Source organism: Mercurialis annua, linkage group LG2 (assembly GCF_937616625.2).
Source record: "Mercurialis annua linkage group LG2, ddMerAnnu1.2, whole genome shotgun sequence".
Classification (NCBI taxonomy): Eukaryota; Viridiplantae; Streptophyta; class Magnoliopsida; order Malpighiales; family Euphorbiaceae; genus Mercurialis; species Mercurialis annua.
In genome coordinates, this window is record NC_065571.1 from 5,876,401 (window position 1) to 5,892,101 (window position 15,701).

The 15,701-nt window shown below is 36.0% G+C and overlaps 2 protein-coding genes across 4 annotated transcripts; one reads left to right on the forward strand and one right to left on the reverse strand.

The window, feature by feature from the left end:
- Positions 1–161: 161 nt before the first annotated feature.
- Positions 162–10,158, forward strand: LOC126670291 (SAC3 family protein B). 3 transcript variants are annotated; one of them, XM_050363986.1, is made up of 17 exons: positions 162–557; positions 829–945; positions 1,070–1,165; positions 1,512–1,745; positions 2,516–2,632; positions 3,051–3,281; positions 3,724–3,963; positions 4,056–4,312; positions 5,055–5,155; positions 5,283–5,498; positions 5,761–5,988; positions 6,066–6,157; positions 6,229–6,322; positions 6,942–7,034; positions 7,113–7,915; positions 7,995–8,109; positions 8,291–10,158. In XM_050363986.1, exons 1-17 carry the CDS (start codon positions 403–405, stop codon positions 10,046–10,048), a joined length of 4,947 nt encoding a protein of 1,648 aa, XP_050219943.1. In that variant the 5' UTR covers positions 162–402; the 3' UTR covers positions 10,049–10,158. The 3 variants fall into 3 exon arrangements, with proteins under 3 accessions (XP_050219943.1, XP_050219944.1, XP_050219945.1); XM_050363987.1 differs by having other exon boundaries at positions 832–945; XM_050363988.2 differs by lacking the exon at positions 1,512–1,745.
- Positions 10,159–10,305: 147 nt separating this feature from the next.
- On the reverse strand, positions 10,306–14,081 carry LOC126670292 (probable protein phosphatase 2C 35). Its single transcript, XM_050363989.2, has 4 exons — positions 12,571–14,081; positions 11,653–11,784; positions 10,844–11,059; positions 10,306–10,697 (listed from the first exon to the last, which is right to left on the reverse strand). The coding sequence occupies exons 1-4, from the start codon at positions 13,486–13,488 to the stop codon at positions 10,686–10,688; spliced, it is 1,278 nt and encodes a 425-aa protein (XP_050219946.1). The 5' UTR covers positions 13,489–14,081; the 3' UTR covers positions 10,306–10,685.
- Positions 14,082–15,701: the final 1,620 nt, after the last annotated feature.

Here is a 15,701-nt window from a genome sequence, read left to right on the forward strand (position 1 = left end):
TTTGTCCCACCAGATATAAACACAAATGTAATGGCTGATTTCAGCTTTGCTTACTGCTAATGAAATAGCTACTTTTTTTAAAAAAAATGAAATTTGGAAAAAAAATAAAACAATGTCAACAAAACGTCATGTCGTTTGAAAATTATGAGTAAATCAAATCCCGCTTCTTCAACTACAGCTCTGGTCGTTGGAGAAGGAAGAGAAGCTTTTCCTGTCTTACATCAATCAACGGTGTCATCTTTGATACAAACTTTTAACGACGGAGTTTAAATAATCACCGGGTTCTAGAAAAGTATATATCATAGAACAAACACTCTCACATCTTTTTTCCTTCCCCTTTTTGTCGTTGAATTGGCGTCGCGCATTACCTGCTACTCACATAATATTATGAGATAAAAAAGAATGTCGGGATTCGGTAAGCAATCAGGACCCGTAGGACCGCCGCCGTCACTACCACCGCGTTTCGGAAGCTTCACGTCTTCTCCACCTCCTCCGCCTCATGCTGCAGCTCAATCACAGTCTTTTCCCTATTCTGCCCCTGCCGGTCGATCTCCTAGGTACTTATGTTGATTGAATGATTTAGTAAACACTGCTACTCTAATTAATTGATTCATTAAGTCACTGGTGGATTTTTTTTACCTTTCAAGTGTAATTAGAATGTGCAAGAAACAGCTATTAAATAAGGTTTGAGTTTTAGTTATGCATTTGTTTAGGTTAGTTTCTTTAATTGCAAATGATTGAGTAAGAAAATTAGCTTCGTATGGAATTGCTTTTGTGCAGTAGCTTGACTGATTAAATTTTGTGCCTTTGGTTGTTTTCATTTGATAGTAGGGGTCCTGTAACTACAGAAAGAGTGCGACCGTCGCCTCTAGTTTATGATTCGTTAATTTATGAAAGCTCTGATGCTGCTGCTTCTAGTCCTTACCAGTCTACTAGAATCCCTAGGTAATTTAATTACACCTTCTGTTTAGACTTTGGATTTGGATATGTTGTTATGAGCTGTAGTACCTCACTCGGTTTCTATTAATTAAATTCTGGAGGATTTTTTTCCTTTTGTTAATGGCGGTAGATCTGAAGCTCTGCCGAGAGTGCACTTGCCTTCTTTGTCCTTTGAAAGAGTCCATCCTGCTGCAACTACTCCTTATGCAAATGCTGAGTTCCACAGGTGAGAAATGAGAATCAATGTTCCATGCTGTAGTAAATGGATTGTTTGTTTCGATTCTGGATAAATTTCTTTCATGTGTGTTGTCGAGCATGTTGATATAGTGTATTGGTAGCAAAAGTTGTATTTGACACGAGCAAACAGATAGATCAAAGACCATGAAAATGAGAATACACTTGGCATTAAGTGATATCATATTTAGTTGTTCGATGATCTTTATGAAAGGAGTCTTTCCATGCAGTAAAATGAACTTGGCAGTTTCTCCCCTCTTTTTCTTGAATTTTCTTTTGGTGATATGGTAAATCTTGTACCATAAAATGCCTATTGAAGGGTCACTCTTTCTTGTCAGACCTGCAGTTTCATCTCATCAATGGGTTAATGGAAAAAAATCTTCTTTTGAAGACGACGATCAAACAAATGAAAGGCCTTCTGCAGTCACTTCATTTGTTGCTTCACGTAATTCTGGAACTAGTATTACAGCCAGGATTTCCAGATCTCCAGATCTGAAAAGGACTAGATCACCTACTTCACATGCTTTGGACGAAGACATGTCTAGATATTCCACTCGAACTCTCTTTCAAAGGTTGATGTTCCATATTATTTTTACATCCTATAAAGTATATTTTGACTTGTAGGATGCACCATGTTCTAGTTCTTTTAGGCACAATTTGTACTTTGACATTGTCCAATGACTCAGGTAATTCCCCAATTTGTTTTCCTATTATAATGCCTTCATCAAAAAATTTACCAACTAGTTCCCCCATTTTGTTCTGATAGCAATTCGTGGAACCTGTTGTAATGCCTGCATCAAAATTTATACCTATATGTAATTTATCAATTTCATTCTGTTTCATCCCTTGTTTTTTGTTTTTCTCCATTATTCCATGTCAGGTAGACCCTTTTTCTATGTGTTGTAGGAACTGTCTGACATGGCCTATAGTATAGGTGCTTATAGTAGTTTCAAAGGTTCTTATAGCATGACATATATGCACTCTTTTTTGGTTGAATGCAAAAGGGGTTACAAGGAATGTTATAGCTGTCAATCAATGCTCCAATACCTTTCAGTCCTCTTGATATTTCTATCTCAAAAGAGACTTATTGCCTGGCTACAAAGGTTGCGGTTCAAAGGAATAAGTTACGGTAGTCATTTTTATTTTAAATCCTTTTTTCCTTCTTAGATGTCTGTTGTTTGTTAAAGTTGCAGCTCATAATCCTTACTTGTCCGAGAGTGGAAGTATTGCACTGTTTTCTTGGTTTTGAGACTCTTCTTCCTTCATCTTTTCTCAGCTTGAAGGTCTCATTTAATGGACAACATAATGTGTCTGACTTTGGTTTCTGTTACTTAATCTGCAGCCATTCAGATGACAATGGCAATCACTTAGCTCCAGCAAGAACGACATCACCTAATGTGCTTTTTCGAAATGATAACTTTAGTGAGCAACTTCATCCTCGTCCTGATAAAGGCCAACAGTAAGTTTAAGATTCAGCTACATCTGCATTTGCAAGTATACGCAGTGGGTGGTGGTCTGGTTTGCCTTTCTTTTCTTGTAACGTGAACACAATCATATGCTAGAGAAACTATATGAGTTGATGATCAATTTAATCACCCATCTATTATATAATTAAGGATCCGGTGATTGTTTTTGTGTCTATTTTTAAAACCATGCTTTGATTTGTGACTTAGATTCACGTTCAATGTGTCTTATCATTAGTTTTGAACCATCATGTAGTTCAAAACTTTATACTCTTGAGATTATTTGGCATATGCCATTCATGGCTGTGGCTTTTTCTCGTGTTGCTTACATAGCTTAACATAACATAGACATGTTGTATACCTGCCAACCTCAACCATGGTGTTTTTTGATTTGTGACGTCATTTGTTATGCAGGCCGGCTTTAGCACAATCTGCATGGGATAATCAGCGGAAGTTTCCAAGTAACATATCCAATCCATTGTCTCGTGAAGACCAATCCTCACTCTTACCAAACAGAGGATTTCATAATTCTGCAAGAAATTTTCTGAATGAGGTTTTGGCTGTTGATGACCCAAAGCAAACTAGGCCAGTGCCTACACAGGCCGCACTACCAGCAAGTGAGATTCTCCAGAATGAATCTAGGAGGTAGTCTTGAAACATGCATGTTCTTTGAATTCTTATTCCGGAGAATTCCTTATTACTTTCCTAGGATGAGATAAATGGTAGCAAATGGCACAGATAACGAGTTCCTTAGGAGTTCCTTGAAGATTTATCTGTATTAAACCTAGGAGAAAATTTTAACTTCTAGATTCAGTATATATACTGGAAGAATGCTATGTAGTCAATTGTAATAGCGCATATTCCTTTGACAACACTAGATAAAGAAATGCAGAAGAATAGTTCATAAAGACCTTGGAGGAGATGAGCACAACTCATATGCTCTATTAAAATGAATTTTTTGTATACAAATTTTGGATATTCCAATAATTTTTGGTTGTTTTGAAATGTGATGCTCTGATAATTTGCATATGAAAAAAAATTAATGCTTCTTAATCTAGATGGGCCCAATATGTGCTTACTTTTCCAGGCCTTCTACATCTCCTCCTAGACTGGGTCCTAGGTCAAATGCTCGTTCCAGTGCATATGATTCACAAAATTCCCAGAGAACCTTTCCCTCTGCCAATGGCACTGTTGTTGAAGCTGGCCCAACCGGGACTACCAACTATTACGGTACAAAAAGAACAAGGTCACCGAGCCGCACTCTTTTGCCTGCTGCCGATAAAGTCCTACAGGGAAACTTATCTTCTGCTCAAGATGATACCGAGCGGTAAAGAAAATATGTATCATTACTATTGACCGCTATAATCATTTGATCCATCACCGATTCACACGATGTTGTCTTTGAAATGAATTGTCTAGGGAGATTGAAGCCAAGGCAAAGCGGTTAGCTCGCTTTAAGCAGGAATTGACTGAGAGTTCAGAAAATAGACCAGATATTGCTGAACAAAAAGCTTCTGCAAGGAGACAAGAGCAGTCTATAGTGGAAAGGCAAAAACTTTCTGGAAGTCACTCCATGGAATCAGCAGGAGACTTCACCAGCGGCAATATTCCAACTGATAATGAGGGATTTGAAACTTCCACTGTTATAATTGGCATGTGCCCGGATATGTGTCCAGGTATGGCTCTCAAACTGCTCAATCTAAACTTGTTAAAAGATGGAAACAGAAATGAGAAATGGAAACGAATACGGGGAAACGGCATTTTTCCAAAATAAAGGATACAAAACATGGGGGGAGCGTGTAAATAGTAAAAATATAAGGAATATATTTATAAAAACTAAAAGTTATAAGTTTCCTATATATTAATTTTTTTATATATATTTAAGACCATTAATGAATTAAGTCATCACTCCAAATTTAAGTTTATAGCAAATAATAAATTATCAACAAATTTTATAAATATAAGTGAAATTAATGTTCTAAAATTTACAGATATTATAAAAATATACTATAATTCAATATATATAAAAAGATAAGATACATTGTGGGTAATGTGAACAATAAAATTTATTGGTAATTGATTAGATTTTTTTATTTGTGGATATTTATTTATATTTTTTTTACAAAAGTATATTTTTTATTATGTATCGAGACAGCCCGAATGTTTCGTATGAGTTTCCGGTTTCCGAAACGTTTCCGCAATGGAAAATGCAACTTTGTCGAAGTTTCCGTGCTTCCTTTAAGGTGATAAAACTTCACTTAAGTAAGAACAACATCTTGATGGACTTCAGGGTTTTGTTTGGGTTTTAGATGCGAGAAACTAGAATTCTGAAAAATGAAGCATTTAAAGTTTTACTCTAAACATTTTGGCTTCGAGAACAAAGCAGCTGGATGAATGTGTTTGAAATTCATATTTCAGTGTCAGAAAGGGAAGAACGAGAGAGGAAAGGGGATCTTGACCAGTACGAACGCTTGGATGGCGATAGGAATCAGACAAATAGGTTTCTTGCTGTCAAGAAGGTAATTCTTATATGTCACTCCTACTTTCTCTGATCAGAATTGCTTTGCGCCCATTTAAGTTCTAATTGTTCCTTTCTTTCTAACGAGGTCTAGTTTGATCCAATTCTGCTTATTATTGTTTCCACAGTATACCAGGACAGCAGAGAGGGAAGCAAATCTTATACGTCCTATGCTAGTTCTGCAGAATACTATCGATTATCTGCTCAATTTGCTGGATCAGCCTTATGATGATAGGTTTCTTGGCATGTACAATTTCTTGTGGGATAGGATGAGAGCAATTCGAATGGACCTTAGGATGCAACACATATTTAACCAGGAAGCTATCACCATGTTGGAGCAAATGGTTGGTCTTCATTTTTTGGTCTTACAATGGTATAGAAACTTGATTATATTTTGGAAAAATAGGTATAGTTCAATGCATGATGGAAGTTAGTGTTTGTTGCCAATAATGGTATACATGCGATTATACAACCCCAAGAGTGGACAATACATTAGTCATGCAAGCATTTTTCCAGCACCTCAAGTACTATTAGTTTGGCTTAAGCTTCTTATCCTTCAACTCATGGTATGTTTCTTCTTCTGATTAATGTTGTGGTCTATGTCAGATAAGGCTTCACATAATTGCTATGCATGAGTTGTGTGAATACACAAAAGGAGAGGGGTTTTCCGAGGGATTTGATGCTCACCTTAATATTGAGCAGATGAACAAAACTTCAGTTGATTTGTTTCAAATGTATGATGACCACAGGAAGAAAGGAATCAGTGTTCCAACTGAAAAAGAATTTCGTGGTTATTATGCACTTCTGAAACTAGATAAGCATCCTGGATATAAAGTAAGTTATCTGAAATAGCAACTTGGTTTTACAAGTTATGTTAGCTTTATCTGTAAGGATAAATATTTTCCTGCTAGGTCGAACCTGCAGAACTCTCGCTGGATCTTGCAAAGATGACTCCAGATATGAGGCAAACCCAAGAAGTGCTTTTTGCCCGTGATGTAGCAAGGTAGTTCCTTTAATTTAATGAGGTGTTGACTTGTAAGTTTATCTGATAATTGACGTGTTTGGCTTCTTCAGGGCTTGTAGAACAGGTAATTTTATTGCCTTCTTTCGACTTGCAAGAAAGGCAAGTTACCTCCAAGCATGCTTAATGCATGCTCACTTTGCAAAGGTATGTGATACTAAATAAACTAAATTTATACATTTTAAAAAAATCATAATTGATATGTACGTAATAATATGTAAAAAAAAAAAGAGTTAAGAGCTATCGTGACAAGAAAAGAAGCTTTATGACAACTTAAAGCGTTTTTTTAAAGCAAGTTATGGAAATTTTCTAAATAGTTCTTGTGAAGTTTTATAATTTCAAATTTAACTCCGATTATGTCCCAAAAAGCATCAATGCCTTGTGGGGTTGTGTTGGAACCATGTTCTTCAAAGTAAAAATAAAAAAAAATATTCAGACATGTGCGGAGCCATGTCGGATACATGTCCGTGTTGGAGAAGTGTCGGAAATTGACACTCCATCATTTTAAAAGAATTGGTGCTTATTAGCTTGAAAAGCATGAAAGATAGCACTGCCATAATCTTTTATTTTTTTAATACAATTTCCTATGTCCATTGTTATTTGCAGTTATCAGCTAATTATCATAAAAATATCATATGTTTAGGGTTAATTATGGAATTCATACTTTTTGCTGCTTTGTTTATGGATTCATTTGCCTGAGCTAGCATTTTAAAACAGACTCCAGAAACATGTTTCATAATGCTGGCGCATTTTTTTTTTTAATCAGTTAAGAACTCTGGCGCTTGCCTCATTGCACTATGGTCTGCCAAATAATCAGGGTATCCCTGTTCAGCATGTCGCGAAGTGGCTAGCACTAGAGGTACTTTTTTTTCCTGAATGCTACGATGTTACTTAGCAACTAGTTTCCGATTGTATAATCAATTGGTGTTGAATTCAGGAAGAAGACATAGAAAGCCTACTAGATTATCATGGGTTTTCAATAAAGGAATATGAAGAGCCATACATGGTAAAGGAAGGCTCATTTGCCAATGCTGAGCAAGATTACCGCACCAAACTTTCGAAGTTAGTTCATATGAAAAGATCTAGAAAGATAGCTGATGATGTTTCACGTATTTCTGAAATGACATCCTTGCCTGCTCAAGCATCTTTGCCTGCTCAAGCCTCTAAAGAAAATCAGCAGCCGAAGACTTACAAGCTTCATAAAAAGACTGTTCCTCCTACTTTTATGGATTGGAAAATTCCTGCTCGTGATATTGATCAAGGCATGCCTAATTTTGCAGATGCTTCATCCCCAAAAATTGTCCCAAAATTGCAGCCCATAATTGAGAAATCACAACTTGGTCAACTGAGCCAAGAACACCAGCCAATGGAGGGTACCGCCTATATGTCTCCATGGGGCTTCTCCTTGGTTCACACCCCTCCTGTATCTCAGCCAGCTAAACTTAAAAACATAGAGAAACCACACGATGATGTTTTTAGAGTCTTTGCTGAGAAGAAGACACCGTCTGGCATGAAAGATATGCCGCCACCAATTGTGTCAAGAAATGCAGCTTTGCTAGAAAAGTTCCCCAGTGCTAAATATAGTTTGACTGTAGAGAGTACAGTTCCTCAAACGCTGGTTTCTATTAACTCAAAAGACGAAGAACCTCCTAAAACTAATCAAGAACAGGAAATTGACGAAGTTATGGAAAATTTTGAAGATGAAGAAGTTGCTCAGGCAAAGCTGAAGTTGATTATAAGGTTTACTACTTCAACTAATAACCACCACCAATAGGTAATTACTGTGTCTATCTTAATCTTTTTACATGTTTGTACTCAGGCTATGGAAACGGCGTGCTTCAAAACAAAGAGAGCTGCGTGAGCGAAGGCAGATAGCAGCAAATGCAGCTCTAAGTTCTCTGTCATTGGGACCACCAATTCGACGAGCCAAAGATGTAAGCATTTTTGGTTCAATGGACATACTACAATTTCGTACATAGTTCACGTTTATAAAATTGCTGTTTATTTTTTCAATCTGGAAAATAATTTTACATGTTTATCTCATTTATTACTTCATTTTGCAATGCAAGCAAACTTCGTTTCAGATAATTTCTTTGACTCCTTTCTTCTGTTTAGCAACGGAGCACTGCAAATGAGTTCGATATTGAGCATGTCATGAGGGAGAGATACGAAAAACATGAACAATCATGGTCGAGGCTTAATGTCTCAGATGTCGCTGCAGAAATACTTGGCAAAAGAAGTCCCGGTGTTAGATGCTTGTGTTGGAAAATTGTTTTGTGCTCTCAGATGAACTACCAAGGAGAAAAACTAGGGCCGAAAAACCAAGTTACGCACGTGTCAATGGGCCCATGGTTGCTTTCTAAGCTCATGCCTTCTGGAAGTGATGGCAAGGAGGATCTTTTAATTTCGTCTTCTGGTTTGTCGATATGGAAAAAATGGGTTCCCAGCCAATCAGATAACGACTTGACTTGCTGCTTATCAGTTGTTAGGGATGTTAGCTTTGATGGTCGGAATGAGACTATAGATGGTGCTGGTGCAGTTTTGTTCCTTGTATCTGAAAGCATCCCGTGGAATATTCAAAAAGCGCATTTTCAGAAAGTGCTGATATCCATACCCTCTGGTTCCTCCTTGCCCCTTCTGGTCTTATGTGGATCATTTGAGAAGGAGGTTTCTGATCCTTATAATACCATAGTTGGTCAATTGGGTCTCCCTGACATTGATAAATCACGGATTAGTAATTTTTCGGTTATATTCCTTATTGAAGGCCAAGAAAGGCAAAGCTGTGATGGGTTTTTCAGCGATTTGCGACTACGTGATGGACTACAATGGCTGGCAAGTGAATCACCCCTACAACCTGATATTCACTGCATTAATACACGCGACTTGATCCTAACATACTTAAATTCATCGCTGGATGTTCTCGAAAAGATGAGTGATCAAGAAGTAGGTCCGAACCACTGCCTCGCAATCTTCAATGAAGCCTTAGATTGGTCTGTAGGAGAAATTTCTGCTGCTGTCCGATCAAACCCCACTAATTGGCCATGTCCTGAGATAACTTTGCTGCCAGAATCCTGTGATGAGTATTCAGTAGTGAAGTGGTATTTGCCAAGTTTAGGGTGGAGCTCAGCAGCTAGAATTGAACCACTCTTATCTGCAGTCAAGGAGTCTAAACTTCCTCCTTTCTCCGATGATATATCCTGGTTAAATACAGGGGCTTCAGGTGATGATATCGAGGACCTTAGGTCAAAACTCGAGAACTGCTTGATCAAATACCTGACTGAATCAAGCGGATTGATGACACTGAACATGGCGATAAAAGATGCATATGTAATGCTTCAGAAAAGTACGCGACTTGAACTCAATGAAACGAGCTACTATCTTGTTCCGAAGTGGATCTCAGTTTTTAGACGGATCTTTAATTGGCAGTTAACAAGATTATCCAAAGGACCTTTCTCTTCCGCCTATGTTTTAAGGCATCACCATGCAGATCCAACTGAACTTATTCCTTATGAGTTTGAGCTTGAAGCAAAAGTATCTTCGCCGTACTTAACACAGCCTTCCTTAGATGAAATGATTGTTGGCTGCACCACCCCTCTTGGACCAGTAATTAGTCGGCCGCGGATGAAAGCTTTTCAACCGTCACCGATGATACTCCTGAATGGTGATATTCGATTGGATATTAACTCGAGTGACTTGATGGAGGATGCAACAAATTCTGTACAGATTATAACAGAGGGTCGAACTGAGGGATCAGACGCTAGCAAGACTGGAACTGGCAAAACCAGTAAAGAAACTGACAAATTAAGCAAGTTGTTGGAACAGTGCAACATACTACAAAATTCAATAGATGAGAAACTTTTCATTTATTTTTGATACCAATTTTGTTGTGTATATATCCTCAGGTTGAGTGAGGACTGGCTAAGTATGCCATTGTTGTATTATACTCTTATTCAAGGAAATAGTAAGAGTTCAATCTTCTTCCATTGCTTTTGTTTGTTTGCTTTTCAACATTTTAATCTGAAAGTGAATGCATTACGTGTTTTGTTTGGAGACCTCTGATCATTTTTGTTAATGGCAAGTTACAGTATCATTGGTTCAGCATGAATCATGAAATCAAAATTCATAATCGATGAAAAAATTGTAGAACTTGCCCTGAAGGAAAATGCAGAATCAATAACAGCAACAGAGATAATAGGAGGAAAACTCAAAAATTGAACATGGTAGAGCTGATATAAGAGCTAGTAACTCCTCAACGTTTCTTCTTCCTAACTAGTGTGTAAAAAAAGAGAGCATATATACATCATCATGAATTTCACAACTGCACCACTTCTCAGCCTCCGGTAATATCATTCGTTTATGTTTGAATGTTGCCCGTGGTTGTTTCACTACAGCAGAAAGTTGGTGTGGTTACTGGTTAGTGACATTAGTATCAAACCATGCCCTGCTAGACGATCCTTGGGGCAAGTGCTTGTACACGTGGGACGAAGCATGCTCAATTTCCCAGGGGTTGCTACCCTCCATCCTGTTACAAGGTACGCAATGTTGGATTAACTAAAAAATATGATTACAAATTTGCGGCAGCTAGCTTGATTGAGGCCGCTTCATTACGGTAAAAAAGAATTGCTCATTCAATTTATTTAAGTACAATACTAGACAGACGAGACCCACCAAATCCAAGGGTTTCTGATGTGATGGAGATGGAACAACAATGGCTGGGTTTCGAATTACTGTATGCTGCTGATCCGAGAATTCACTCCTCATTGAACGGTAGATATCTGACCCAGAGGCATTGGAAAAGTTGGAGGATTCATTTTGTGTACTTGAGCTCATTGGATTCCTGGTGACTTCAGTGGTTGCACTTACATCCATAACAGCAGCACCTGGCTATTAACCAAAAGAAAACTAACTTAATAGGCCAACCGAAATCGAGCAGTTACTATGAGATTCTGCAAATGAGAAGAGCAGCAGCATAATTATGAGTGTCTTTTTAAAATTGGGGAGAGGGAGCGCTTATGGTAGGAAATGAACACGACCTAGCAGTTTGCTATCCAGCGCTTATACCATTTGAGCTATAATTATAAGTTTCCATGCTCCATTCAAACTCCTCAGTTTTCTTTTCAAGTTGTGAACCTAACCACAATAAAATGTTGGACAAATCGTTTGATCAAGCCCATCCAATCCCCTCAATAAACCCCTCTAGATAAAGAAAAAAAACTCCCATGTAAAACGAGAAGGGTTTATGAAAGTGTCTGGAAGGATGAGTGGGGTCTACACACACACAGTGGTAGTTGCATTACTCTGTTAGCAATTGCAACAGATGCCACCAAGCATTGTTCAGGATTCATACAATATACTACGTTATTAATGCTACTTTTAGATATATAGAATGATGACACAATTTCTTTTTCTTCAAAAAGCGTTGGAGAAGGTAAAAAAAGTAGAGGCAGAGGGTAGCTTTGTTTGCAGTTTGCACTTACATTAGAGGATTCTTTAATGTGTACAATGATGATTGTAATATCGTCCGTCCGATTTTCGTGCTCCAGCCATAGTTTGTATGACTCTCCAGCGATTGCTGCACATGCATCTCTGGGATCGGCATATCTAGCCACCTACAACAAGAAAGGCATTTTTTATTAAGTGGAGGACAGGGTAAAGGAATTAAAACAGATATAACTTGATATGGTATCACTTTGCTCAGAATTCACCAACAAATAAAGTTCATATCATGCCTAAACTTTAATATATTGGTCAATTTTACCACACATCCCCGTCCCCTATCCCTATTTCTTCTGCTTTTTTTTATTTTCAAAAAACAGTCACCAGAGAGCATAAGTATCTTTCAGGTAACTTAAAGTATAAAGTAGAAGTACTTCAATGCTGAAGATTATTTACCATTGACATGTTTTCTGAGGAAACGATAGTTTAGACTCAAGATCGTTCCTTAAAAATATTCCCAATCCACATGAATAAAACATATGCTAATTAACATATGTAGACTGTTTAACACTTCCAAACGTTGTTATGTAATTACATCAACATAAAATATGAAGAAAACCCAATTCTTTAGTTTTTTATGGTTACATAATTAATTTGACCAGGCAAGCAGACTCTCCATTGTGTTCGATCATAATGTATGGGTGCGATAAAACTTGATCATCAATAGAAACTTAACACACATAAACATGCAGGCATCGAAATATCAATATATAATAATGAGAAAGTAATATCTACGTCCAGTCCTCAAATTGCAGGGTGCAGCCAATCAAGAACTTCGATAAAATAAGACGATCAATTATCTGTAACAACTAGAAAAGAGAAAGCAATCTAGTGTCTAACTATATCAGCATATATAGACAAGATACTAACAAGAGGAACATGTAAGGGCATAGCCATACCATATCAACAACGGCTTGACTTGAAAGGAACTCAAAAACTCCATCACTTGCAACCACAAAGAAGAGGTGATTAGGCATAATTTGAACAATAGAAACCTCTGGATCAGAAATAACACCAATAGTTTCTGCCGTGCTATCCCCTACACTTCTCGTAAATGCAGTACCTGGATACATCCCATTCGGCACCCACAACCTAGGAGGATCACCCCCTTGACTTTCCTCATCATCCCATATCTGGATATTAGGATCCTTGTACCCTTCCACTTGATCAACACTCATAATTCTAGCCCCGCATAACTTCACCCTCTCATACTCATCTTTCCTAAACGGGGTTTGATCACTAGACAAATCCTCAGCTATAATACTATTCCCATTCTTAATACCGATCACCGCTCTTGAATCACCCACATTAGCAACATAAATCTTATCTCCAATAACAACAACAGTTATTGCAGTGGTACCACTCATAGAATCATCAATTTTACTACTATGTAACTCAGAATTCGTCCTTAAAAACGCAGAACTATAAGCTTTAACAGGATCATCCAACAACATAGGATCACTTGCTAATATTTCAACTAACCTATCCTTAACGAAATTCGAACATTCAGCACCATACAGACCATGCCCATCAAACACACCAAAGAAATGAACATTCGGGTTACCTTGAATTTGAGTTTTAATGCAGTAACTGTCTTGATTCTCTTTATCCGGCGAGTCGGGATAGTAACCTCTCTGAGTCAAAACAGAGTACTGCAACTTGAAGTTATGTGAAGGAATAGGAACAACCTCAAGCGATCTTTGAGTAAGTATATGCTTACCACCACCCAAATGACCAGCTTCATGATGCTCCCTCGAATCCCCATCTGATGATGACGGGTACCGGCTACAACAACACTTCCCATGGACACAACCCATGACTTTGATATGCAATCAAACAGTTTTGAGCAACAAAAACGAAACTGCACACCAGGTGTCTGTAAAATGTCCTGAGATAAAACAAACCCTAAGTTTTGAAGAGTTAAAATCTGGGTTCTTAAGTGAAGATCCACCCACATCAAGGCATAGTAAGTTATACTAATACATACAAAAAAAACTTCTATTTTTGTAGAATTAACTACCATTCAAGATTAGAATAACCTACACAAGAAGAAAGGAACCATTTTTTAAGACAGTATGATAAAAAAACACGCAATGAAATGTTTTCAGTTTCAAGAAAAAGTAGAAGCAAGACAGATCAGGGCTCAAGAACAAAAACAAGTACCAATGCTAAACAAAAATTCAAGAAACTAGACAGTGATGGATTTGATGATGACGCGAAGATTTCGGTCTGAACAGAAACAGAGAAAAAAGAGAGAGATTCGATGTGCGCATGGGTAGGTTTTGTTTGTGCGCAGAAGCAAGAAACAGCTCGTCTTCCAAGAAAAATAATCTACTGTAGAGCGAGTTTTTTTTAGATTGGATGATAATTTAGTAAGATTCAGATAGACAAAGATTATGTACTAATTAGGATTATGCACTAATTAATCTACTTGGATTTTTGGATTTATTTCTTTTTGAATTAGCTGAAAGTTCATTAACTTTTTTATTTTAAGTAGAGTGTCAATGCTCATTTTTAATTTAATGGTGGTTTCCATTATCTAACTTATTTAAGATAATCATCTCTTTAATTATCTTACATGAGTAGTTATATATGAATAAGTTTCTATTTATAAGAAGACATTATGTTTTTATATCCATGTCTTTGATTATTTTACTAAATATATAATTTTAAAAATAATTTAAGTGTTCTAATTTGTTAATTTTACGACTTAAAAAATTGTATTTAAATTTATTTTAATAAATTTATAATGTTATAGATGATGAGTTTGTGCAATTGATCTTCTATTTCAAATTAAAAAGTGCTTTGTGGATTTAAAAGAAGAATTATGTGAATGAAAGTAAATTTAATTGTTAAGTATTTATTATATTTATTCAAAATTGCAAAATTTACGAACTATGATATGTAAATTACTCCCTCCGTCCCGTTTAAGAAGTCCCATATTCTATTTTGGGATGTCCCATTTAAAAAGTTCCATTACTATTTTTAGATTACTTTTCCATTGAATACCCCATTTTACCCTTATTTTAGTTATCTTAAAAGAGTTTTATGAAAAATTCCACTATCATTAATAGGGGCAAAACATGAAAAAACATGAAAAGACAAGAATAATTAATGTTTTCTTAATCTGTGTGTAAAGTCAAATGGGACTTTTAAAGTGGGACGGAGGGAGTATGTTTTAGTGATATATTTAATAAAAAGTTTAATGTCTTAAAAGTCAAAACTTTTTGATATTGTCAATTTTAACTAATACTTTTAATATAGCTTAATTTATTCTAATTTGATATTTGTCGTGTCAATTATAGTATTTTTAAAATAATTTAAAATGTTGTTATATGCCAATCATGTCACGGATGACTCAATATATTTTAACAAAAAATATAACATGTCATCTGTTTTTTTATATGTATTAAAAAAAATCAATTTAGTTATATTTTTTCTATCAAGAGTGAGATGATTCAGTTTGATTTAAGCGGCATGTCAAAATAATTAATTAAAAGTTGGCGAATTATCTATGACATGGCTAACATGTGGCCAATATTTAAATTATTTTAAGAAATGACCATAAGTAATCAATGAGTTATAACTTAAATGGTATAAATGCAAGATATTAATCTGTTAGGTCGTGAGTTCGATTCCTCACACAATCGCTCTTCTTTTTCATTTATGTAAAAAAATGACTATAAGTAACATAATAAATATTAAATTATGCTATATTAAACATTATTTAAAATTTATCTCATTAGTAAAAATTTGACTTTTCAAGACATTACATCTTTAAAAAAATAGTTAAACTTGTGTATATAAAAACTAGTTTTGGCTTATATCAATTCATAAATCACGTATTCCCACAGTTTAAAGTTGGTATAAAAAGTTAATTTAAATAAAATAAGTTCAATTTTATACATGCTAACTATAGTAATTAATTTTTTACTTCTCCTAATCTTTATTTCTTATTGATAGGTGACATCTTTAAGAATTAATTTGACTGGAGAAGGAGAAAACTAAAAAAATCAAATATAATCAAGAT

Coding starts and splice junctions, on each gene's coding strand:
- LOC126670291 (XM_050363986.1), top strand. CDS start 403: ATGTCGGGATTCGGTAAGCAATCAGGACCCGTAGGACCGCCGCCGTCA. Junction 3,282..3,723: donor CTCCAGAATGAATCTAGGAG/GTAGTCTTGAAA, acceptor TTACTTTTCCAG/GCCTTCTACATCTCCTCCTA. Junction 8,110..8,290: donor CAATTCGACGAGCCAAAGAT/GTAAGCATTTTT, acceptor TCTTCTGTTTAG/CAACGGAGCACTGCAAATGA.
- LOC126670292 (XM_050363989.2), bottom strand. CDS start 13,488: ATGGGTTGTGTCCATGGGAAGTGTTGTTGTAGCCGGTACCCGTCATCA. Junction 11,785..12,570: donor GTCAAGCCGTTGTTGATATG/GTATGGCTATGC, acceptor TTCTTGTTGTAG/GTGGCTAGATATGCCGATCC. Junction 11,060..11,652: donor ACATTAAAGAATCCTCTAAT/GTAAGTGCAAAC, acceptor TTTGGTTAATAG/CCAGGTGCTGCTGTTATGGA.